The following is a 24,681-nucleotide window of genomic DNA, read 5'->3' as shown; positions in this document are numbered from 1 at the left end:
TAAAATTGTGTAACAAACCCAAGCAGAAATTGGAAACTAAAACAGGAAAATAAGAGCCAGGAAGAAAGAGCAATTTATAATTTTAGTAAACAAAATTGGTTCTAGAATTTTGTGTTTATAATCTGTTCCACCAAATACACAGACTACAATTGTGCGGGAAAAATAAAATTTGTAAAATTCTAATTTGAATTCTACTATTTTATCAAGAAATGCTCAAAAAGTTTTCCTTTGGATCCATTATAGCAAATGTTATGAATAACTTTAAGTGGGTTTTATTTCTTCCTGGAATCACATTTTGTAATTTATGAGTTGTATGGTTAATAGACTGTTATATAAAGGGGGATTACACAATTTATAAAAAAATATATTTGTAATTTTTGTTGATATTTTATTAAACCCACCCCCATCTCCTATGCCTATATGTGAAATTAAAAGTATGGCTGTGTTTAGATGTAATTTTATTAATATTTTTGAAAACTTCTTGTAATCGATTCAGTTATTTTGCACAAAGAAACAGAAAATTATAAGAAAGCAAGAAATATGAATAGAATAAAACATAAACACAGTTGTTTTAATTTCACATATTAAAAGACATATACACAGACGTTCACTGATTTTTCTTCTTTTTAAAAATTTTTTTTTTTATATAATTTTAACATTTTGAAGTGTATTTTCAAAGTAGATTAGCTCACAACTAAAGAAGAAAAACTAATATCAGAAATAATGAAGGAAAGCAACACTTTTTATGTATTTAAATATTTTTGCTTGGGACAAATAGAAAAATAAATGAAAACTAACAGAAAAACAAAAAACAAACTCCCCTTAAATTCTATTTAAAAATTCAATAATTTTCTTATTGACATTTTAGTTTTGTAAATAGATATGCCAAAATAAATGAAGCTTAGAGTAAACACCAGTAAAAAAAGAATATGAAATATTCTCTTTTAATGCATTTAGAGATAATATTATTAAAAAAGAACCAAAATTGAGGACATTAAAAAAATTCTTAGACTTAATCTAACTATAAATCTGTTACAATATTGAGTCAAAGTGTAATGAAACAATGCAACCATCTTTTCAATGATTTAACAAAAGAGATTGATTGTCATTTACTTCCATGCATTTACTGTCACTTCGCAATTATATATTACATGAACTATTAAATTAAATATGTAAACCTATTTAAACTACTTAAAGTACAATACTTCCTTTTAATTTTATGATAACACATTTTCTTAACAAAATATTTACATATTCATTGCTGCAAAGGCAAAAAAACACCATGGTGGATGAAGATGTAAGAAGAGTCAAAATAGTAATATATGGTTGCAGAACTTGTATTCTCTTGTCCCCATGGATGTCAGTTTGGAAACTCTTATATCTTGAGATTAAAATATATTTAAATATATTAACATCTAAAATATCTAACTATTTCAAGTTTTCTTCTCTTGAGAATCTAAAACAGAATATAATAAATTAAAAAGTAGGTCTTTTTTTTAGATTCATAAGAAACCTAGAGAATCTTCAGCAAAGGAAATAAGTGAAAATCAACTAAGTTTACAGTTTTACATAGATATATCACTGTAGAACCTTTAATATTGTTCTTTACAATATACTCCTGTAGAGTGTGATTAAGGATGTAAAGATGAAAGAGTTTTTACTGTATTTATACAAATTACAAACACAAACTGTTATGTATGACTTAATTAGTACACATAGTTTTACAGTTACATGAATATTTTTGTATTTGGATGCAAATATATAGCACACAAAACAAATTTATGTGCATGTATGCTTATATTCAAACTCATGTAGGTGAATTTAAATGGATATCAATATTTTATATAAATTTATATTCACATAAGCCAAACAAGCAGTAGCTTCAGAGAGGGCATAGTGATTGTTTTGCTGGTTGGGGTAACTAAAAGAAATTAATGAAATAAATTATGATTTAAACTACAATAGCTGGTAGAAAAGAAATATTAGCTTGTGGTTTCTACCAAGCTTCAAATATTATATTTGAAATCAAATAAAAATAAACTTAAAATCTCCAAAAACTATCAGACTGGAGGTATTGTATCAAACAAATGTATTGCAAATAGAATACTGATATTCAATAAAAAATAAATAATCTTTAATGTATCACAAAATTAATTTAGGTTACTTGCCTTGTTACATTAAAAATAGAGAAATATTATTGTGATTAAGGAAACACTTAAAGCTTTTGGATATCATGAAAGTTCAGCTAATCAGCTTTTTCACAGTTTCAATATCTTACTGAAGAAACATGCAATAAATTTTTATAAAAATGTGGCACCAAAATAAATCATTTTAGTAAGCTAAAAAAGGAGGTAATTTACAAATTATTTGACATTTAACAAGACTTTAATCAGTCAATGATTATAATGATGAAAAACATCTCTTAAGAGACTGTACTAGTATTCTACAAGACAATTTTGAAAGTATGAAGGCAAGAATTGCAACATATTCTGTTAAGACTGAAAATTGTTTGGGCTCTAGAATAATAAGTATTTATGGGATAGAGTTTAATTCTTAGTGTGTGAGCAGTTAAGTGAGTTATTAGAAAAAAGTACTGTGTAGTGATATTTTGGTAGACTGATAAGGACCAGATCATCAGATGAAAAATGTAAAAGTATTTAGGTGTAGTCCCTCAAAATAAAGCCTATGGAGTACTAAAGACAACTTGCTAGATATAGTAGATAGTTTCTGCAACCTATGGTGGCTAGAAAGTGAAGGTGTAAGGTTTATGTAAAATGAAACAGTTTAATTGAAAATTAAATCTATGTTCTAGATTTTATGACTTTCTCTATCCCTCTCTTGCTCACACTAATATCTTTGTCTATGTATTGTCACATCTCTAGTGTAAGCTTAAATGTATGTTACTATATTTTGTTAACCTGTCTTTGGCCTGTATTGCATTGCATATTTGTTAAACATTTTATATATCATTGTGTAATATATTACTGATTACATAACTGGTCAGAATATTTCATTATTTACATTATCTACATTTGACGGATATTCGTCCTCATCTTGTTTGTTGTTAACACAACATTTCGGCTGATATACCCTCCAGCCTTCTCATTCCTATCGATGTTACTATTATTATTATTATTATTAATATATTATTATTATTATTAATCAGGTCGCTGCCGTGAATCGAACTCGGAACCTTGGGGTTAGTAGCCCGCGCTCTTAACCACTACGCCATATGCCCGTGGGCAATTATGGGGTGAATTTTAAGGCTTATAAATCTATTATTTTTCTATCCTTCCTCAATACCGGTTCCCATATGCTATTCATATCTGCACTCGGTCTGCTTAGGAGGTTGTTGTGTCCTAGCATATGTGCTGCTTCTTTTAGTTTTCGTATTTTCCAGTGTTGTTCCCTGTCTATTATTTTAACTTCAGATATGAATAGCATATGGGAACCGGTATTGAGGAAGGATAGAAAAATAATAGATTTATAAGCCTTAAAATTCACCCCCATAATTGCCCACGGGCATATGGCGTAGTGGTTAAGAGCCCGGGCTACTAACCCCAAGGTTCCGAGTTCGATTCACGGCAGCGACCTGATTAATAATAATAATAATAATAATATAATAATAATAATAATAGTAACATCGATAGGAATGAGAACCCAGGTTCGAAATTTCCCCAAGACACCTGACGAAGGCTGGAGGGTATATCAGCCGAAACGTTGTGTTAACAACAAACAAGATGAGGACGAATATCCGTCAAATGTAGATAATGTAAATAATGTAAATAATTCCTCATCTCTTAAATATAGAACTGTAGAATATTTCATGTCAACTACTGCCTTGTGCAACAGTCAGCATGAAACTGGTAGTAACACTCTGACTAATTATATGTCCTAATCATTAATATACTGCTCGGTTTCAGATATTGTGTGCTTTTTTCTGACTTATGGACATCTGATAATGTAATTATTGTCATTTTGATGTGTGCATGTATATGCACATATTTATCATTATATTATTTTGCAGGGGAAAATAAAGACACATTTATTGATGTATTTGTTCAAATAGTATCCACAAAAAAGGAAATTATCAACAAATATTTATAATTAGCAGAGTAAAACTGATTAACAATCAGGAGCATAGTCTGAGTCAAAGAATAATTCTCTAAGATATTGACTGAAAGATGAAATAAATTTCTGGTATTTGTGTTTTAAGCTTAATGTTAAATAGTTTTTTGATGAAAATCCTAAACAATATTTTAATAGAAAGCAGTTGTAATAAGCTTCACCAAAAGGAACTTCCATTTAGCCAATAAAAATTGTTAGTGCTTTCTGTAGGTCACATAGAAAAGGATCACATTCATAACAGACCACTTTGCCAAAATATAAGTTAAGGCTGAAGTACAAAATCTATAGCAACGTCATTGATGTCACCAAATTAGATAAGAAAAAACTCCTTAATTTAGTTGTCAAAACCATTGTAATTAAAGAGAATGTGAAAAGAGCTGCCAAAAAGATGTAAATAAAAAGCCAGAAAATTCTGTTTGAAACAAAGATAAGTTGCAAAGAAATGTGTCTAACTTATAAATGTTAGCACCATTCTTCTGTTCTCTTAGAAATTCTCAGATTTATACAAATCATTTTTTCTGATTTTTCTTTGGCTCCATTATTAAAATTAAATGAGTAACAATTTTAAAATGTTTTATATCTAAGAATTAAACTTATTGTTTAAAATACAAGTTAAAAAAAAAAAAAGAATTGTTTCACTCTATACTGTGTTTCAGTCCAAGCTTAGTTAGAAATTGGGCAGTTTGAAACTTACTTCAAAGGGAACAACAGACTCTGACTTGCTGAAAACTGCTGAAAATTGGCTCGTTGTTCATCATATACAAAAATTTATTAAATAGATGATTAGGTTATAGAACAAATGCTTATGGTTTGAATAAAAGTGAAAATTAAGAGAAAGTTATTTAGATTTAAGTTGTTTGTTAAATAGCATGAATAAGAATTGCTTTAAAACTTACATCCAAAATATAGCAATATATATGTATATATACAGTTCCTTGCTTTGGTTTCAAATATTATTATATAAACCAGTTTGTCAGCAAAATCAAACTGTTATGAAATACCAGTCAACTTTCTACTTAAGTGTGAATTAGAGATATAGTGGCTATTATATATATGCCAGAAAATACTGCATTTAGTTTTGAAATAATATTTAAATAGATTTCTACAAAACAAATTAATATCAGTAATCCAAGCATAAGAATCTTGGATATATAAAAATGATTTTTCATTGTGGAAAAAAAAAGAAAACATGGAAATAAAAATAAAAGACAAGTAAAATACATATATAAGTTAAAAATATTTAACAAATCGAGAACATATAAAAACTTGTGAGTAGTTATCATTGTCAATAAAAAGAAAAGTTTTGATTAAGAATTGAAATTTACATGGATTATTGTAAAAAATATGTTAAGTAGCTAACCTAATTAAAATAAACCAAATTTAAATTTGTGTCTGTTGTCTGTGAGTGTATATATACATATGTCTGAAGAACATGATTAATCTTTGGACAAAAGAAGCATATTTGTATCAATGAGAAAAACTATTTCTATAAAATCAAAAGAATTATAATTCTTTTTCTTTCTGGGGAAACAAATCATTTAAGAAATTGTTTCAGTTACTAAATTGTTTTGATTGATAGTTTAAAAACAAAAGTTGTTTGTTTGGAAATGTTTCTTTTTTTAAAATTCAGTCAGTATGTTAATGATTCTGGACTGATAACCAATGAAAACAAAAGTCTACATACAAATAAACAGGGAAAAATCCCAAAATGGAAATATTGTTGAGGTAATCATTAACAAAATTAATGAAATATTCTCAGTTCTATTTATCAGAATGCTCAGAAATCTGTGGAGTTTACTTCAAAAAATAAATGATGTGAGGTGTGTGTGATATATATATATATATATATATATATATATATATATATATATATATATATATATATATATATATATATATATATATATGAGAGAGAGAAAGAGATGTAGATAAACATGCTTGGGTTTGATATAAAAAATATACATACATACACATGTAAAAATATATATAAGAATATACATACAGAGAGAAACAAAACCTGAAAATATTCAGAATATGAATACTCATGTATAAGCATATAGGTATTTACATAGTTAGAGAGCAAAATTACACAGAGAAGGGGAGAAGGTAAGATATTTCAAGACTTAGTTGTTTCTGGGGGCTCAGAATTATGTAATAGTCGTAATTTGTAGATGGAGTGTGCAAAAAGTCAAAGATATGCAACCAGTTGTGGATACATATAAACATTACCGTAAAACCTGTCTCTGTCATCAGGGTGGAAAGATCAGCAACGATGGAGGCCAGTTTTACGATAATGTTTATATGCATCCACTACTGATTGTATATCTTTAACTTTTTACATACTTCATCTGCATATTACAACTGTTATGTAATTCTGAGCACCTGAAAACAATTGTATGACTTGAAATACCATGCCTTCTCCCCTTAGTTTTCTGTATTCTTTGCACTCCATGTAAATTTGTTCTGTAACTATATAAATATCTATATGCTTATACATGAGTGTACATCTGAATATTTCCAGGTTTTGTTTCTCTCTGCATATATATCCCTGTATATATATTTATATGTATATATGTATGTATATTTTATATATCAAGCTCAATGGCATGTATGTATATCACTATCTCCATATCTGCTCACCTCTTATAGTCACTCTTTATCTCACAGACTTACTTAGTCCTTGATAAAGACTTTGGAGTGTAAGTTCAAATCATTTGAACACTACTATGTGTTTTCTGTATTGAGCATCTCTGTATTTTACTGGCTGATTCTCTCTCTTTAAATGTATATATATACATATATATATATGCACACACATACACATATACACTGTAAAAATTATTCAGTGATTAAATTTATAATGATTACTTACATGATTAAGTAGAGGTTAACTATTGATGATTTTATAAAGAATGGCCCCAGTATAACGAATGTTTAGCATTGGATATTTTTTTGTAAAAATGAAGTTATTTTAGGGATGTAGAATTGATTTTAAAGAATGGCTTTAGTTATTACATCTTTCAAGCAAATAACTATTTTGCTTTGCTTTTGTACACTTAAAATTTAACAACCCAATCAAAAAAAAAAAAAAAAATCAAGTTTGTAACATAAAAATAGAATATGGCCAAGATAGTGGTCATGCCAATCTTAGTTTTTCTCTTTTGTTGTATTTGAAAATACTTTAGACTCATTATTAGTAAACAAGTTTTTTTTTTATTGTGTTAATTATTCTGAAAGGACTTTCATCTAATTTTGGAAATCCTCAGATTTTTAAAAATCTAACAATGGTTCAAAGTATGGTAAAATTATGCTTGCCTCTTTACATTTAGTTCTAAACCAACATTTAGAAAAGACCATATTTTTTTAAAAATTCAAATTAAACACATTTTCTGTTGGTAGATAACTATGTATTTTAATGATATACAACAAATAGATATTTTCCACTCTTTTATTTTTTAAATAGCAACTTTTAAAAAAAGAATTTATCTTTTGTTTAAAGTTTTCTATATAATTTAGTGATATTTATTTATTAATGCTACATTCAAATTCTACTGAGGAAGAATATAAAATATTTCCAATGAAGATTATAATTTAGTTGTAGCATTATTTTTAAATATATCATAAATTTGAATCTAAAATTAGCAGGAATGCTTAATAGCAGTAAGTAATTATTTTTTTTATAAACAGATATTAGGGAATTTTGAAATGCATAAAATAGTTAAAATTGAAGTAACAAGAGCAAAACTTCTGCTTTATGCTAATTTGATAAAAGTTTTCAGATTTTAAATTTAACTTCTTCAATTCAGTCAAAGCATTAAAATGTGCCAACAACAAAGCAAAAATAACAAGTTGGTTGGAAAATGTAATAATTGCTTCTAATGTAGGCCCAAGGCCACACATTTGGGGAAGTAGTTAGTTGATTAAATCAACCCTTGTAAAGTGTTCAGTTGGTACTTTACTTTATCAACCAAGGAGGCATAAAAGGCAAAGTTGACTTCAGCATGATTTGAACTCAGACCATAAAGAGCTAGAGCAAATTCCACAAGGCATTTTGTCAGACTTTGTAATGATTCTGTCAATCCCCCCACCCTTTTCATTAAAGCTGAATATGTTTGTTAATATTCTGAAATGGAAAATTATTTTATAATAGGATTGTTTTGCATTTTTATTCCAAATTTATCTTGCAATCAATCCAAGTTAAAATAGCTAATATTTTGCCAATTTGTTATTCAGTTTGGTAAGTAAATTTTAGCCAATGTATATATAATGAGGAGTACAGTTTTAAGTAGCCTCATCAAATGTAATTTAACAAGCAATATAATTTATAACAATATTTACAAAAATATAATTTCAATTATATTTCCTGTACACCACATTTATTCTAATATGGTCATTCTGATAAACTGCCAAAATTGAAGAAAATTGTAGTTGTTATGCAAATCCTTCTCTTTGTATTAAACTTTGACATAAAACTCTTCAATTGAGGAAGAAAAATATTAGACCTGTAAGAAAATGGTTACAAATTGAAACCTTGATAAAAACAATCTATTTTAGTATCAAGTAATGGCTGATTGAGTACTCTTAGTTTAAGAAAGATGCTCATAAAATCTATCTGGTATCTTTCTCATACTTCTAAAAGGTACTTCAGTGGACAGTTGGCTTGTCGGTTGTTCATGGACTTCACTAATATACTTCCATTTAGTTCTTCACCCACTTGGAGAACAATCTATATAAAAAAAAAGAAGAAATTGTGTAAAATTCGCTGATAAAGCAATGAATCCTACATTTACAGTCTTGTAAACTTGCTTGTAAGTTGTTTGATGATCAGGTTAAATGTAAAATACAAGCTTAGCTATGGTCTACACAATTTAAAAAAAGATCACGATCTCTGCATCTATTTAAATTCACCAAAGTTACAACGAGTGAAAGCCTATATATCCAATTACACCAAAATTACCTACCCACCTATCTATTCTAACCATTCTTTAATTCTCTGATCTGACTTTTTGTGCTGAAGTCATCAATCAAATATTTAAAATCTACAACTTAATCCAATACAGAGAATTTAGTCTTTATAGTTCCATTCAGCCTTCACATTCTACTCATTGATGTAGAAGGTGAAACCTTTGCCTGTTATCAGCAAGAACCAACTATTCTTTACCATAGCATCTGACTTTTCTATTGACATTCCCAGTACATTTGACCTATTTCATCTTTTTTAACCAGTCTTCATCAACTCCAATATTTGAATCTTTACTAATAGGCATAGGAGTGGCTGTGTGGTAAGTAGCTTGCTTACCAACCACATGGTTCTGGGTTCAGTCCCACTGTGTGGTACCTTGGGCAAGTGTTTTCTATTATAGCCTCAGGCTGACCAAAGCCTTGTGAGTGGATTTGGTAGATGGAAACTGAAAGAAACCCATCATATATATGTATATATATGTATGTGTGTGTATGTTTGTGTGTCTGTGTTTGTCCCAATATCACTTGACAACTGGTGCTGGTGTGTTTACGTCCCCGTAACTTAGTGGTTCAGCAAAAGAGACCGATAGAATAAGTACTAGGCTTACAAAGAATAAGTCCTGGGGTCGATTTGCTTGACTAAGGGCGGTGCTCCAGTCAAATGACTGAAACAAGTAAAAGAGTAAAAGAATAAAAGAGTAATACTTAAACATATTAAACATTAGGAGTCAATGAGAAAAATTTACAAGGCTGTTTGCTTTGAATCACCTTTGAGTCATCTCTTATTTTGAAAGTGGAAAAACATATTGGACAATGTAGTCCTAGATAAACTAAAATAGACAGAATGGCCATGGGTGGAATATTTTTGATAATAGGTTTGTCTGCTCAGTACTGATCTTGAGGTAAACAACAAAATACTGAATATCAAACTTGCTGGTCATTCAAATTTGCCCATTGTTTGTCTCTTTGGTATTTTTATACAGATCATCTCTGACACCAAGTAAACTTCAGCTCAGTCTCTGCCAAAAATATAACTGATAATTTTTTTTTGTTATTACGTTTTCATGTCTATTTTTCCATACCAGTATGAATTAGATGAATACTTATTACTGAAGCACTGTTTCTTACGGTCAGATATTCAGGTTTATTGGCAAGGAATGCCAGAAAAACCTCACTGTTTGTAGCTCAGTGTCTTTTTATGTGGAGTGCAGAATGTAAGCATCCACACACTCGCATACAATGGGCTTCAGAGTGTTTCTGTTTATCAAATTCACTCATAAGGCATTGGTTGACCTGCACCTATAATAAGTAATTTATTAAATATTTTGAATTGAATTGAATATAAAAGGGTTATTTGTTTTATGTTAACAAACTATAAGCAGAGTTTGGAAAATCTCGACTACATATGGTAGAAGTGAGTAAATATTCTACTAAATGTAGGTCATTGAATTATATTAGGTATGGGTAAGGGACAGTTGATACCATGAACTCCAGGACTTGATCGGTACTTTGCTTTATCAATTCAAGAGGATTTGAATGCAAAAGTATTTTGTTTGATACCTTAATTCTACCAGCCCACCACCATTAATAATAATAATAATTGTTTCAAATTTTGGCACAAAGCCAGCAATTTTAGGGGAGGTGGATAATTGATTACATCAACCCAGTACTTGATGGTACTTTATTTTATCAATCCTGAAAGAATGAAAGGCAAAATTAACTTTGATTGTATTTGAACTCAGAAAGTAAAGTGCTAGATGAAATGCTGCTCAGTCTTTTGTCCGATGTGCTAATGATTCTGCCATGTATTTTGAACAAAATTAAGAAAACTGGCTTTACCTGATCTTTGTGGAAACGTACATCAACAGCCCCTTCAGTAATATGAACTGGGCTGGTAACTTGGAAAATTCGCTGACCTGGTTGAAGACGCTCTACATAGGCAGCAGGAAAATGTCCGACTTTACCATTACATTTACCCTGAAAATGGCAGAATCATAAGAACAATATGTAATTATAATTATAATTTTGTAATTATAATTTTGATACATCCAAATTTTACTTTCAGTTCCGTTGAAAAAATACATTTCCGAAAGCATTTTGGTAAGCATCTGAGCAGTAGCATATCTATTGTACCCATGACAACACTTTTGGCAACTTTTGATAAAAACAGATAAAAAGAAGAATAATCTGCTGTAAAGCTTACTATAATGCTATACATTTCCTTGAATTATCTAACTTCTTAAATCAAGGTCTTTGTCCTTTTCAGTTAAATGAATATTGATACATTCAATTGTTTCTCTCTGGAATTATCTCTCTCGCATTGTGTCTTTTTCTTTTGAAATTGTCAACATACCAAATCAAACACACACCAACACGCAACAGGATGTAAAGTCTTTAAAAAATGATATTTATATTCCTTTTAATTCATTACTTACTTTCCACCAATCTTTCTTGGAACTTTCAAGAACTGAAATACGCCATCCAGCCCTAAAAATGTTGAAAATAAAAGAATAATTTAAATTTCACATGAGAGAGAGAGAGAGAGAGAGAGAGAGAGAGAGAGAGAGAGAGAGAGAGAGAGAGTGTGTGTGAAAGAAACTAATCTGTGTGTCATATGGTCATTGGATAAGAAAGGTGGTTTGTATGCTATACCATAAGATCACAAGAGCAGTGTAAGAGCATCTTGCTGGGTATAGATGAACAGAGTATCTGGAAGAACATCACTGTAGAATAGAGGGACTAATCAATATTTTGGCCCCCCTTCCATTTCAAGACAAAAGGCCAAGGATCTAAACAGTTGGAGATAGATGGTGGTAGTTCTGAAACTTGGAATGTCTGGAAGTTGCTTCAGTAAATAATATACAAACATAAGTGAAAGGAAAGATACTGGAGGAAAACCTCACCTTAAAATTGTGATTTTCATTTAGTAGCATATATAATACCATATCTTCATGATATGCAAATTGTCATATTTATGCTCATTTATCTTGAGATAAAGCAAATTAAAGTGTGGACATTTAAACATCCAAATGATCTTCAAATGTTGGGCCTCGCAGAGGTGAAGAATGAGGTGATGAAGCATGATCTTTGAATTTTGGGCCTCACAGAAGCCCAAAACAAGTGACTGATACCTTCGGCAATATGCTGTGCTTGAGAAGGCTTGTCAAACCAAGTGAAATCATAATGGTGGCTGTTGCCAGTATTATAGAAACTATACCTGTGAAATCATCATTGTGGTCATTGCCAGTGTCATGTAAATGGCACCTGTGCGCCCATTACGCTCATGGAGTGGTTGGCGTTAAGAAGGACATCCAGCTGTAGAAACCATGCCAAATCAAACTGGAACCTGGAGCAGCTCCCTGGCTTACCAGTTCCTGTCAAACCATCTAACCCATGACAGCATGGAAAGTGGACGTTAAATGATGATGATGATCTCAATAGATTATATTGTTTCTTGTATATTTAGATATTCAACTGTATACATATATCATGAACAATCACATCCATTTGTTTCTCTACAATTCTGGATGGAACTCATCAATCATCACAATTTACATTATCTGGCAAACACATTAGCTGAAAAAAAGCCAATTTATTATTGTACATGTCTTCCAACATGAAGTGGGTAGATCTTATCATGCCATTAACTCTAGAGAAGTTTTCTGCAGCTGGATAACAAATCCTCTACTCTATATGAATTCTTGGTTGAAGTTATTGCTTTCTTGGATGAATAACCTGTAGCATAGGGTTGTATAAGGATCTGTAAATAATCCACTCCTATATTTCACTTTAACACCATCTCTATCAACATCCTTCTAGAGATTTCTCACCCAAGCTTTAAGTTAATGAAAAGTATAGACTGATGAACAAACTCCTTACATATTCTTATATTTTTTATTCCAAAACAACATGCATAAGAAGAATATTAACGATACACTATGAAGAACATAACCTAAGGTTTATGGATCACTATGGTAGTCTTTGTACATAAATCATGATCACAATACATACAAGTTATGGTTACGTCAAAAGCAGTAGTGATGGAGGGAGGTCTCAGTTTTGAATGAATGAATAAACTCTAATATATGTACCAAAAACTTTGCCTGTAGTTTGTCAATACAAAGGTCTATATATGTATATATTATCAGTTAGTTGTCCATAAATTAGGATAAAAGTACATTCTAAAAGAAAAATAGAGTAGTTATAGTTTTATATTGTCGAATTGTATGCTATAACAAGAAATATAGTGCTTGACAATGTGTGTGTGTGTGTATGTGTGTGTGTGTACAATTTAGTCACAAGGTCAGCAGTTTTAAGGGGAGGGATTACTTGATTACATCAATCTCAGTACTTGACTGGTACATTAGTTCATCAACCTTGAAAAATGATAGGCAAAATTGACCTTGGTAGGATTTGAATTTTTTATATCCTTGAGTTCAGATATAGGCTACACTGTAACAGTGTTATAATACTACAAATACTAAATCAGTATCAAACACGTAACAAGCTTATATCTCTTCTCAACGACTTCTGTGACTGCCATCACAAATGCGACTGCACACACCACACTGTATGTTGCACTGTCAGTATGCATGCGCTTTTATAAGGTTTAGGACAGTTCACTTGCTATCCCACAGGGGTGTCAGGATTTCACCACAACATCTCCCCTTTTTGAGCTTGACTTTCCTTGAAAGTTAATATTTTTCTTTTATTTATTATATATTTATTACCACCTCTCCCACCTTTTTTCTACTTAATTCCCTGGGAAGAAATTGGAATATTTTATTCGTTTTGGCTCTACTTTCAAAAGTTCTGTTTGTTTTCTTTTCCTAGTTGATGTACTAATTGGTTCGACTATTCCTTGAGGTACTGGGATGTCAAAAATATATTAAAGAAGTTCCATTGGTTCTTCATGTCTTACTCTTTCTTCTGTAAACCCTTTTTTCAGTTGGTTTAAATGTCTTTTGTGTTCCCATATATGACCTTTTACCATATACATAATTTTTCCTTAACATTTACTTATTATACCTTCTTCCCAACTTTCCTTTCCATTTCTTTATATTTTAAAAAACACCTTGTCACCGATTTTGAGTATTTTATCTTATTCTCGGTGTTTCTCTCCATTTTTTGCTTTTCTTCCCGGTAGTAATTTGTCAAACACTGACCTGACTTTTCTGGTGAACATTAGTTCAGATAGTGATATACCTGAAGTGGTGTTGGGGTTAGGTGTTATTTGGTAGACACTTAAGAATTGCGTCAATGCATATCAGCTAGTAGCTTCTAGATATTTTTAGTGCCCTCTTAAACATGTCTACAAAACGTTCTGCTAGTCCATTCAATCTCGGATGGTATGGTGGAGTAGTAATATGCTCCATTGCATGCTTTTTGCAAAAGTTTTTAAATTCCTTCGACACAAACTGTGTTCTGTTATCAGACACTATAGTGTCTGGGATGCCATATCGCACAAAACGTTTGTCCAGAAATTTCATTGTTACTTTGGAGGCTGGCTTCCTACATTTACATATTTCTGGCCATTTTGTGTAACTATTCACAATTATTAGATAATACTCTCTATTTAACAGTCCTGCGAAGTCTATGTGTAATCAACCCCTGCAGGCTTTCACCAATTTTCCAATATCCTGATCCATATTCATCCAGTAGACCTGGCTAAAAATGCTAATTCCATGGTCTGGTTCAAGTCTGTGATGCAGTCTTCTGAAGGCAATGCTTATTTTTCCCTGACTGTGTTGTGATTCATCATTCACGTGGACAGAGAGAAAGCTCCTCAGATAGCAGAATTTTTGCACAACATTCAATGCTTCTTTGCTATCTTTGTAATTAAGCCATGAACAGAAAACTTAGCTTTGGTTAGAATATCATTTCTGTTAGTGATATTCCAAACAAAAGACAAGCTCCAGACACCACGATGCATCACTACTTGGTTCCATCTCTGTCTGAGAATGCAAGTACCATGTCCTCAAGGTAGGTGATACATGCTTTCATGCCACTCTGGAGTTTATGGATGATCTTATCTAACCCTGGTGGATGTCTAGTTTTCATGAAGATCCTCAGTTGACTTATGAAGACCATTTAGAGCTCAATGTTTTATAGGTGCTGGTGGAGTGTTAGCACCTTTGTAGAATGGAAGCCATACCTTTTTGTAGTAGGTGTTCATAATTCATATCACACCCAATTTCTACTGCTACTTCTAAGTTGCTGATTGGGTATAGTGGTGAGTACAGCATGAGTACTGATCTTAGCTGATCAACTAAATATTGTTCAGATGGTGATGGGGGCTGGTTCTGTTTTACACAGTGTCAAGTGGTGAATGGCAGAACTGAAATGGGTGGGGGCAGATGGATTGTGACAGCTGTTGTAGTCAGGTGTGAGGACAGACACAATATATTCAACACTCAATGGAATAATGTTTGGAAAATATTGATTTCATTCTAAGGAATTGAATAGTGTTAGCTTATGTTTCTACTTGAATTAATTTAGCTTCCTTTTTAAAGAAAACTATTTGATTTTTCATCCAATTTTCTTTAAAAATAATGTACTATTCTTGATTTGTCTTATATTCCATGACATAGCTGAAGGGTATTGAGGTTTGACTGTTGAATAAAGAGAAATTATTATTCCTAATTGATAACTACTGCCACTTTCTAAAGATTTGTATCGGAGCACTTCAGAATAGTTTCTAACTGGTCAATAGAAAGTGGAATTGAAAAAATTTATATAAAAGAAAACTAGACTTAACAGAAAGCAGTAGATATCATGTACATTTATGCTTGTGTGTATATATGGGAGAAAGAGAGTGACTGTGTGTATGAGTGGAATTGTATGTGTGCATATTTCTGTATGTAAATACATATATATGACTGTATAAATCAGTGAAAGGAAAGAAAACATTTCCTTAACCCTTTGTTACTGTATTTCTGTTGAAATACATTATCTTTTCTTCAATTAATTTGAAAAAGAAACAAATTAATATGAAATTTTACTGAAAGGCTATAATTTAGATCCCTTCAAAACTGGGAGTTTGTGGTGTAGAACCAGGGGCAGTTTCAGGTGGATTAGTATTAAAAGGGTTTGAAGTAATTATGAATTTGCCCAGATTTTGTGTTTGAGAAAAATTATTTTATAATTACCTGAGATCCAAGTCATCTTTTTCTTTGGCTTTAAAATTATATAGAACAACATATACATCATCATTTTTCTTCTTCGAGCTTTTCAGCTAAAACAGTAAAAAAAAAGTAAACACCATTTACAAAAAAAACACTTAAAAGAAAAATATGATTAAAAGCCAATGATGCTCTGGGAAAAATAAGTATACAAACATAAATTTGATTATGAATGATAATAAAGAACAACATTGTTTTAAAATGTACTGTTCTAAATATTTCTTACTAGAATATCTAATGTTTTTTATCTTATATAAAGTTGGAAATAATGTAAATTTTATCGATTAAAAATCTTTAATCATTTGTCCAGGAGTTAAATTTGCAATTAAATTTATCCTCAATAGGAAATAATTTCATCCACCTAGAGACAAATACATTTTTCAATAAATGTAAACCTTGATGCTAATGAACCAATGAAATTGGTATTATGCATGCTTATTCAAGAAGATTTAAGTGACATATATAGAGATTTTTACACAACCAAAACTGACAATAGAAATAGGAACATATTTCATGAATATATCAAAATTGATTCAAGTTGCTTGGATGCTTCAGGTTGTCTTTGTTCTTTTTTGTGTTGTTTTGATATAAAGGAGATCTTTCTTTTCATACTCTTCCACATGAAACTGAGTTATTATTGAAAATGGCTTAGAGTGTTTTTTTTACTGCATGACAGTAAGAAATATTCAAGATGCTTCTTCAAGATTATTGTACAGAGATCTATAAGTGGTAAGGCTGTTTTTTTTTTATCAGTATATTCTTTCCAGTGCTCCTCCATTTTATCAGCCAAATTTCTGGCATGAATAGCATGGACATGATTCAACATTATGACAGATATGTGAATCTCCACTTATGAGAGACAGGTGTTTTTAAATATGTGTTTATTTAAAGACAATTGAATAAAAATCATTCAACTACGGTAATAGTTGAGTAATATTCTTAAGGCCGCACTTTACTCACATGAAACATCTTTCTGAGCTTGTCGCTAATTCAGTTCTTAACCAAATTGAAAACTGTTAACATTTTTGAAGAGGACTGGTCCCTAGCTACATTTTGGCATAGAAAATTTGAGATTTGGTCCAGTAGAAAAAAGTTTACATCATAATTTGTAGCAATATTATAGGAGAGTAAGTAACAGCCCCGATCAAGTTTAGATCTAAATAACTTTCTTATTTTAAAAGCAAAATATATTTATCTTAGCTTCAATGATAGAAGAAAGCATGAAGAATTTCATAGTTTTGGTCTCATGCAACAAAAATTAACGGATACTAGGCTATAACGGATACTAGTCCCAAACTATGTGGTAGGGAAGTATATATATTTGTGCATATATATATATGTGAGTGTGTGTGTGTATACACACGCATGTTACACATGTATCTGATGATACAACGTTCAATAGTAATACATGGGAGCTCACTGAAAAATTTATGTAGGATAGAAAATGAGTGACACTTTGCTGTTCTGCAGACCAACCAGTGCCATGCCAGCATGAGAAAACATTGAAATGATGATGACTACAATGGTTGTGATGATAGGAAGTAAGAGTGAGAGGTTTGTGTGTGTGTGTGTGTGTGTGTGTGTGTTTTTCCTAATTGTAAATAGTTTCCATTTACAAATTCTACTCAAAATCTAATGCTCAGCTGAAGTTATGCTAGATGATTCTTGCCCAAAGTGATATGCAATGAGATCAAAACTGAAAGAACACAACCATTTGCAGTAGAATTGAAAAGTCTCCTTTCAACGTTTGCTACTTATTCTTTGTGTATGTGTAAATGTGTACTTAAAAACATATACACATAAAGATGCTTATGCTTGATAAAATACAAACTGTAGCATCTACTCTCTAATATGGAGAAGATTAACATGTTAGACAGTAAAAGGCAGCAATAACCAGCAAATGAAAGATGTGTTTAGTTGGATGTAAAAATCTTACTGGCCAAGTTTCAAGAATTTCACTGGATACTACTCACACAATGAATGAAAATTACTTGAAAGCATAATCTAACAGATCAACCAATGAAAATAAACTTTTAATTTTCTTTGAAGAAGAAAACTGAGCAAAACGAGGAATTTTCCTCTCAACTTGAATTATTATGGTTCTGTTATAAAGGGCTGTGCAATAGCAAAATTGATACAGAGTCGGGCAAAATGCATAGTGCTATGTACTTATCTGTCTCTTTGTTTTGAGTTCAAATCCAACCTTTTATCTTTCTTAGTTTCATAAAAAGATGACTAGCTAAATGGACTGATATAATTGACTATAGTTTTCTCCAAATCATATGGCCTTGTGCCAATCTTAAGACTCTTTATTATTCAGTCTGTTAAAATAAGATTTTGTATTATAGCTTCCCACACTAGCCTTATATTTAAGACAAATAAGTAATTGTACTGAACTTTATTTAACAAACACTTCATGTGGAATAGAATTTATTGACTTTTGAATACTTGTCTGAACAAGAAACTTTGAAATAAGCAGTTACTACATAGCTGTCTTCAGTATTGTTTTTTTCTCATCATGACTGATGATAAAGTAAGTCTGAAATTTTCATACATTAATTAACAGCTACCAGTGACTTTTATTATCTATGTCAGATTATCAAATAGCTGGAAGTCACAACACAAGCATTCTCGTCATGATTCCTATCAGAAATTTTATGTGAAATGTACTAGCCTAACTTTCAATCTTTCAAATTTTTCAAGTCTGATGCAAGCATGCCTTTGTGGTTAATAATAATAATAAGCTTAAATTGGAACTAAGTTTTGGAATCTAGATGTAGTCTTGAGACCGTACAACTAACATGTCTTAGCAAGCCATTAGTATGTATTTGGATAAGCTCAAAAGAAATGGGATGTTAAGTGGATCTTAGAAGTGTAATACACTGAATGGTGAGCTAGTAAATTGCTCTTTATTAATTGGAAAGCTATTAATTAATGATACTGTGTCAGCAATTGTAACTTTAAAAGCCTCCATCTGTCATTTTATAAGGGATCCATTTTACAAATACTTTATTTCAACATCAAGTAAACAGAAGACCAACATCTAAGACATGGCGCATAATTAATTAAATACTGCTTGAGTTTTCGTGCAGATTCTTCATTGATACAAAGATGTCAGCATAAATATCTTGCAACAAGAGCACTTCTAAACACTTGAAGAGAGTCTTGCAAGTCAGTTTATGATAAATCTTTGACTCAGGAAGAAAAGAATGCTTTTCTCATACACAGAACTCTTTCTATAATGCAAGCCCGATCAACCTAACTGTATCTATTCCATATCTTTGAGTAGTTTGTGATCCACTTTGTAAATAGTAAGCTGGTATTAGATTTTCCTTATGGTATGCACACACACACACACACACACACACACACACACACACACACACACACACACACACACACACACAACTATGTACAACAGTCATAAATGTTTTCTCTCTCTCACACACATACATCAGCCAAACAAAACTGGTGCTAACTGTTAAATTTGAATACATCTTCTACAAAATAAGACTTAATATGTTTCAAAGATGCACTTGTTTGACAAGTGATTGATCTGAAAATGTGTTGAAACTAAAAGAATTACAGTGTGGAAGACCACACATTAACCATTCAGAAACACACAAAACCTGTTAACTTCACTGAACCATTTATTATTTGGTGTTAAAATTTTTACTGCATCCTTGTCATTGCCATTAATAATTTTTGAATACTCTTTACTCTTAAGTCGAACAAATCGACCCCAGAACTTATTCTTTGTAAGCCTAATACTTATTCTATCGGTGACTTTTGCTGAACTGCTAAGCTATGGGGACATATACACACAAACAGCAGTAATCAAGCAATTATGAGGGGGGGGGCGCAAATACAGACACACAAACATATACATACATATATATACATATGACAGGCTTCTTTCAGTTCCATCTACCAAATCTACTCACAAGGCTTTGGTCAGCCCATGACTATAGAAGACACTTGCCCAAGGTGCCACACAGTGGGACTGAATCCAGAACCATGTGGTTGGTAAGCAAACTACTTACCACACAGCCACTCCTGCATGGCTAAGTTTTGCTTCCTATACAGTAATTGTTTGTTTATCTTTTAAAGTTATGCTGCAAAACTACTACATATATCTAACTGAGGAGTCACAGTGTTAGCTTCTATGCAATTGCTAAACCTGCTAAAAATAGTGGCTAAATCTCATTCAAATCTTACTCTAACATCTTAAATAATATTTTGAGTTTTTTTTAATGTATTTTTAACACTATTGTCAATCTAGATAATGTATCTTACTGAAGTGTATTTTTAATTCCTTTAATCTTTCTAAAAAAAACAAAAACAATCCTGGCAAGAAACTGGAACATATAATCTCTGTGCAAGGCTGTATAGAAAGAATATTAAGTGAGTTGAATAAGTTCTTGTGCCATGAGGACAAGTGAATTCTATTGTTTTTGGAGAAAAGTTTTGTAAATTTCATTGACTGATATTCCCCATCAATACTTCCCTTGATGTTTTGCTTATTTTCTTTTGTTTTTAATTGTCTCCTGTGCTTGATATGTAGATGAGATATTAAACATGTCAATAAAAGAAGGAAAATAAAAAGAGGTGAGCAAAGAAGGGAAAAAGAAAAACAAAGAGGAGAAAGAAAGTTCAATTTCTGCTGCCAGTAAAGTTAAGAAAATGGTATTTTTTCCCCAATTGTACTGATAATTCACAAGAGCTGTTATATTGCTATCAATAACCTTAAAGAAAAGTACATCGAACTTGACTGTTCTTATAAACTGAAGAGCTCTCAAGGCTATATTTATAGCTTTATTAATTCTGAAGTTGTTAACAGTTTTGTCATTCATCGTTGAGATGGGTTTGACATGATTAAATAACTATTTAAAGCTGTCTTCAGTTCAATTTTTATAGCACCTTCCATGTATTTTACTAGATTGCTAACTTGAATCAGTTGAGCAGGATTATAGCTAGAATTTTTTCAGCAAGTGACTAAAGTGAGATTTCTCCTTAAACAGATTGGTTTTCTTCTTTCTTGGTGATCATGTTGATTATATCTCTGTGACCAGCTAGTATCTCTTCCTGCATCCAGATCAGCAGAATCAGTTCACAAGGCTTTGTTGTTAGTGTATGTTTTTTAAATTTATAAACCTGTTAGAATCCTGTTGGATCTGAGTGATTTTTGATTTTTAGAGAATGAATTGTTCTTTTAGTTTCTTCAATATCAAGTGATGTGGCTACGTTGTTCATTATTACGGTGCATAAAACAACTGTTGAATTACTCTCCTATATGGCCCTGAAATATGACAAACTGGTACGTCCATAAACCAGAGACATGCCATCAGGAATGTCTGAGGAAAATCATGCACATCTATAGCTGTGTGGATAAAAAGCTTGCTTCTCAACCATGTGATCTCAAGTTCAGTTTTATTGTATGATACCTTGGGTGCCATACTATAACCCCAGGCCAACCAAAGTCTTGTGAATGAATTTGGTAGATAGAAACTGAAAGAAGCCCTGATGATATATATATATATATATATATATATATATATATATAGATAGATAGATATAAAGATTAATAAAAATGGAGTGTACCAAAAGAAATTTATTATCATGACAGTTGTTTTGTCTTCATGATGCACTGCTTGCTAGTGGACATGGAGAAGTGCAATAACACCAGATGCAGCGCATTTGAACATATCCACCCAAACTGATAAAATCTCTCAATACAGTGAAACTGAAATGTAAATCCCCACACTTAAAAGTATATTATGCCACCTGATGAGTCTCCTTTGCACTGTGTGTTGCATCTGGTGTTATTGCACCATTTCATGCCCACTAGGGAGCAAGGCATCATGAAGACGAAACAATTGTCATGATAATAAATGGCTTTTGGTATGCTCTGCCTTCTCTATTAATCTTTAATATATACGCTACGTGCACCCTGGATTCCTGGAAATTGATTCAATGATGAATGCAAAGTATCGCTGATGATGCCTGGTAGCCATAAGTGGTGAATGTGCTCCACGGACACATGACACCCTGAAACAAGGTTTAGATACTGTGTTTAATGCATACTTTCTAAACCTTAATCCTTTAATTTTTAAATCAACTTATATATATCTTTACATACTTGTATATATATATATATATATATATATATATATATATATATATATATATATATATATATATATATATATATATATGTGTGTGTGTGTGTGTGTGTGTGTGTGTGTAGAAGGTTGAAAAGGAACACACAGCCCATCAGCTTGCCAGCCCTGGTCAAACCGTCCAACCCATACCAACATGGACAATGGACGCTAAATGGTGATGATGATGATGATGTGGAATCAATGTGTACAAGTAGGAACTGTTGGTGAATGACAAGCACAAATGGAGATGGATCATCTATGATGGAGCTCAGCCCTTCAGCACAGCATGTATCAAACATCTCAATGATAAATACATGTATAGAAAACATAGTGAAGTGACCAACAGAGTGAAGTGACCAACAGAGTGAAGTGACCAACAGAGTGTTGCTTCTTCTACAAGGCAAGAAATGCTCAATCTGACCAAACTTGTGGACTATGCATTAGTATACACAGTTACATGTGGGTTTGCTACAGTTAAATCTGGTGGACAATCATCCTTGACCCTGAGGGATGATAATTAATTAAATATATAGATATGTATGTGTACCCACATACACACGTATTTTTTTTTTGACATCATATTTATAAATGACAAAGCAAATGATAGAAATAAAAAATCTGATTCAGAGAATTTTACTTACTTGTGACAAGTTTGGGTTTGAACTAACTGGTGATGGATTCGAGTAGAGGGAAAAACTTGATGCCCCGGATTTTGACTCATCAATTTCCAAGGAACTTGATCGGCCTCCTAGCTTATGGCGAATGAATGCAGAACTTCTTTGGGCAGGATCTAACGGTTGTACTAAAAAAAAAAAAATGCTTAAAATTAGTGGGTAACTTATCTAGTTTGTATGAAATGCTATGACGAAATATGGATTTTCAGGTATTACAGAAGTCCAATCTTAATGTGTCTTGCTTTAGTTGAAGTTTGTCAATGAAATGCAACCTTTCTGTAACTCGTTGGAATGGTAGTGGTACAGAAAATTGCTAATTTGTTGGTATAAAGCAAGAGAAACACTGTACCTTGATAAGTGATAGAAAACTGCCTCTCTAAGGCAGAAATGTATCTGAAGTTGTCTTTTATAAAATGAAAATAATATTAACTAGCTCATATTCTTTTTTTCATCATATGCTCAAATATTCTTTAGTTGTAATCATTGAATATATTTTTGTTTAAATAAATGACAGGTAAGAGTAACCATTAGCTATTGCATGCATTTCAGAAATGAAAATATTTTGTATTTTGTAAAAAATAGCCCCTGCCCATAAAGAAAAAAAAAAAAAAATCAGGCTTGTTGTAATTTATATATCATAGACCATTTCCACTTCCTGACTTGTCTCTTCTAATTTCTTATAAACTAAAGTAGTAGTTTTTGTTTTGGGCGTCAACTATAAAACTGTCATTTCAATGCAACTGTCTCTTCTCATTACTGACAATGTGGTATCCATTCTCGTCAGAACTCTGCAAGCATCTATCCAACTCATGTTTTTCTAAAAACAATATTAACTTACACATGTCCAAACTAAACATTCATCACAAAAAACATTCTATAAACATTCTACTCCTCCAGTTCATTGTTTGTGAAAAAGAGCTTACTAATCAAGTTTCTTGAATATAATCTAACATTTTGGCAACAGAGGCAGATACTAATATATATTTTCAAATATAAGAATAGGTCTTTCCAACATGTCTTCATACTTTTTGTTATAAGACTATTAACAATCATCATTATCATCAGTCCTGTTAAGTGCCCATATGATTCCAAATCATAAGGATTTTATCATGTAGAGAGCATCATAGGAAACAATAATAGGATTCACATGCCATATCTCAGACTTTGGTTTTCATATCCGCAAGGGATATAGATAGCTCCAGATAAGAACCCTTCTTATTGAGTGACTGTTAATATTGGTTTCAGGTTTTGGTGCAAGGCCAGCAATTTCAGGGGAGCGATAAGGGCTCAGCTGATCCTTATTATATTGAGCCAGAAAGGATGAAAGACAAAATCAACCTCAGCAGAATTTGAACTCAGAACGTAAAGATGGACAAAATGTTGACAAGCATTTTTCCTGGCATGCTAACAATTCTGCTAGCTCACTATCTAACTGTCTGTTAATATTAAGAAATTAAAATACTTTAGTTCTGAAAAGAAGATTAATATACTCCATAAGCTGAGGATATGAATAAAAAAGAAATAGCAAATTACTTCTGTTGGAGAAGGGACACTATATTTATGAATTATATATAT

At 31.5% G+C, this 24,681-nt stretch overlaps 1 protein-coding gene and 1 long non-coding RNA gene across 14 annotated transcripts in view; one reads left to right on the top strand and one right to left on the bottom strand.

Moving 5' to 3' along the window:
- LOC128247895 (uncharacterized) overlaps positions 1 to 24,681 on the top strand; it is a 191,637-nt gene that overhangs the window by 32,226 nt on the left and 134,730 nt on the right. The window lies entirely within an intron of this gene.
- Positions 6,688 to 24,681, bottom strand: part of LOC106875793 (uncharacterized) — a 605,848-nt gene continuing 587,854 nt past the window's right edge. For 9 of the 10 annotated variants that reach the window (XM_052968184.1, XM_052968188.1, XM_052968189.1 and 6 more), the window contains 5 exons: positions 23,074 to 23,234; positions 16,239 to 16,324; positions 11,526 to 11,577; positions 10,930 to 11,067; positions 6,689 to 8,854 (listed from right to left, as the gene is read on the bottom strand). In XM_052968184.1, coding sequence (XP_052824144.1) covers positions 8,753 to 8,854; positions 10,930 to 11,067; positions 11,526 to 11,577; positions 16,239 to 16,324; positions 23,074 to 23,234 — 539 coding nt within the window. In that variant the 3' untranslated portion in view covers positions 6,689 to 8,752. Of the gene's footprint in view, positions 8,855 to 10,929; positions 11,068 to 11,525; positions 11,578 to 16,238; positions 16,325 to 23,073; positions 23,235 to 24,681 lie in introns of all 10 variants that reach the window. The other variant, XM_052968187.1, reaches the window with a different exon arrangement.

The sequence above is a fragment of the Octopus bimaculoides genome, chromosome 5 (genome assembly GCF_001194135.2).
Source record: "Octopus bimaculoides isolate UCB-OBI-ISO-001 chromosome 5, ASM119413v2, whole genome shotgun sequence".
NCBI classification, from domain to species: Eukaryota; Metazoa; Mollusca; class Cephalopoda; order Octopoda; family Octopodidae; genus Octopus; species Octopus bimaculoides.
The sequence above is the reverse complement of the archived record's forward strand: the minus strand, read 5'-3'. Positions and strand labels throughout refer to the sequence as shown.